The sequence below is a fragment of the Dendrobates tinctorius genome, unplaced genomic scaffold (assembly GCF_039654945.1).
Source record: "Dendrobates tinctorius isolate UK_male_01 unplaced genomic scaffold, ASM3965494v1 ptg000136l, whole genome shotgun sequence".
NCBI classification, from domain to species: Eukaryota; Metazoa; Chordata; class Amphibia; order Anura; family Dendrobatidae; genus Dendrobates; species Dendrobates tinctorius.
In genome coordinates, this window is record NW_027361804.1 from 1,961,507 (window position 1) to 1,963,927 (window position 2,421).

At 44.4% G+C, this 2,421-nt stretch overlaps 1 protein-coding gene across 1 annotated transcript; it reads left to right on the top strand.

Annotated features, from left to right (window-relative positions):
* Positions 1 to 524: 524 nt before the first annotated feature.
* On the top strand, positions 525 to 2,188 carry LOC141048574 (uncharacterized). The gene is made up of 2 exons (XM_073544290.1): positions 525 to 866; positions 1,338 to 2,188. The coding sequence occupies exons 1-2, from the start codon at positions 525 to 527 to the stop codon at positions 1,671 to 1,673; spliced, it is 678 nt and encodes a 225-aa protein (XP_073400391.1). The 3' UTR covers positions 1,674 to 2,188.
* The last annotated feature ends 233 nt before the right edge of the window (positions 2,189 to 2,421 follow it).

The following is a 2,421-nucleotide window of genomic DNA, read 5'->3' on the forward strand; positions in this document are numbered from 1 at the left end:
GAGTGGAAAGGGGAAGAAAAGGGAAGGAGAGGAAGAGAGAGGAGAGTGAAAGAGAGAAAAGAGGAGAGTGAAGGAGAGAAGAAGAGAAGGATGGGAAGGAAGAGAGGAAAGAGGAAGAAAAGGGAAGGAGAGGAAAAGAGAGGAGAGTGAAAAAGAGAAAAGAGGAGAGTGAAGGAGAGAAGAGGGGAAGCAGGGAAGGATGAAAAGGAAGAGAGGAAAGGGGAAGAAGAGGAAAAGAGAGAGGAGAGAGTGAAAGTGATGAGGGCAATCTGGGAAGGATAGGAAGGAAGAAAGTAAAGGGGAAGAAAAGGGAAGGAAAGGAAAAGAGGGATTGAAGGAGAGAAGAGGAGAAGCAGAGTAGGATGGAAAGGAAGAGATGAAAAGAAGAAAAGGGAAAGGAGAGGGATAAAAGAGAGGAGAGTGAAGGAGAGAAGAAGAGAAGCAGAGAAAGGTCGGAAGGAGGAGAGGAAAGGGAAGAAAGGGGAAAGAGAGGAAAAGAGAGAGGAGAGTTAAAGAGAGAAGAGATGCAGAGAAGGATCGGGAGGAGAGGAAGAGAGGAAAGGCAAGGAGAGGAAAAAAGAGAGGAGAATGAAAAATGGAAGAGGGGCTGGTGGGAAGGATGGGTAGGAAGAGAGGAAAGGAAGAAAAGGGGGGGAGAGGAAAAAAGAGTGGAGAGTGAAAGAGAGAAAAGGAGAAGTGGAGAAGCATGGAAAGTGAGAGAGAAAAAGAAAAGGGAAGGAGACAAAAGAAGAAAGGAGAGGAGAGTGAAGGAGAGAAAAGGAGAAACAGAGAAGGACATGAAACGAGAGAAGAAAATAAAAATAGGAAAGGAGAGGAAAAAAGAGAAGAGTAAAAGAGACGGGAGAGTGACGTAGAGAAGAGGAGAAGCAGAGAAGGACGGGAAAGAGAGAAGAAAAGGGATGGAGAGGAAAAAAGTGTGGAGAGAAAAGGAAAAGAGAAGAGAGAGAAGAGGAGGAGCAGAGAAGGATGTGAAGGAAGAGAGGAAAATAAGAAAAAGGAAGGAGAGGAAAAAAGAGTGGAGAGAAGAAAAGATAAGGAGAGGAAATAAGAGAGGAGTGAAGAGGAAAAGAGAGCGGAAAGTGAAAGAGAGAAGAAGCAGAGAAGAAAGGGAAAAAAGTGAAGAAAGGGGATGAAAAGGGTTGGAGAGGAAAATGGAGAGGAGAGTGAAAGATAAGAGGAGAAGCAGAGAAGGATGGGAGGGAAGAGAGGAAAGGGGTAACAAATGGAAGGAGAGGAAAAAAGAGAGTAGAGAAGAAAAGCAGAGGAAGAAGAGAGAAGACAAGAGGAAATGAGAGGGGAGATTGAAAAAAGAACAGGAGAAGCAGAGAAGGAAGGAAAGGAAGAGGAGAAAGGAGAAGAGAGGAAAAGAGAGGAGTGTAGAAGAGAAGAAGGAGAGAAGGATGGGAAGGAAGAGAGGAAAGGGGAAGAAAAAGGAACGAAATGAAAGGAGAGAGAATAGGAATCGAGAGAGGAGAGTGAATGAGAGGAGGACAAGCAAGAAGAGCAGTGAAGGACAGAAGAGAAGGAAGAGAAGAATAGAGGAAAAGGAAAGGGAAGAAGAGAGGAGAAGCACGAAGAGTGGCGGGGAACAACAGAGAAGGATGAGGAGGAAGAGAAGAAAGGAGAGGAGAAGAAAAGAGAGAGCAGTGTGAAAGAGAGAAGAGGACAAGCAAGTAGAGTGATGGGGAATATCAGAGAAAGATGGGAAGAGAAAGAGGACAAAAGGAGAAGAAAAGGGAAGGAAAGAAAGAAGTGAGGAGATGAGAAGCAGGAAGAGCAATGGGGAACAGCAGAGAATGATCGGAAGGAAGAGAGGAAAGGAGAAGTCAAGGGAAGGAGAGGAAAGAAGAGTGGGGAAGCAAGAAAAGCAGTGTGGAAGAGAGAGCAGGACAGGGAGGAAGAGAGAAAATGAGAAGAGGGTAGGAGAGGAAAGAGGGGAAGAGTGCTCGGGAACAGCAGAGCAGAGAAGGAAGAAAGGAAAGGAGAGGAAAAGAGAAGAAGACAAGAAAGATTGGTGGGGAAAAGGAGAGAAAGAAGGGGAGGAAGAGAGGAAATAGCAAGAAAGAAGAGAAGAAGCAAGAACAATGGAGAACTTGAAAAAAGGAAGTGTAGAGATAGAAGAGAGGACAGGAAAAAAGAAATTAGAAGGATAGACAGGAGAAGAGTGTAGAAAAGAAAAGTAAAAAGGAGAGGATGGAGAGGAGAGGAAATAAACGAGTGAAGAAGAAGAGCAAAGAGGAGCAAAAAGAAGAGAATATGGAATCAAAGTTAGGAGTGAAGAGAATAGAGCTGGAGAGGAGCGGAAAGCAGAGAAAAAATGAATACAAGGGAGGAGAATAGAGGACAGGCGAGATGAGACAAGATGTCTGTGCCAAGCCTGGAATTAATGTCTCAATATAT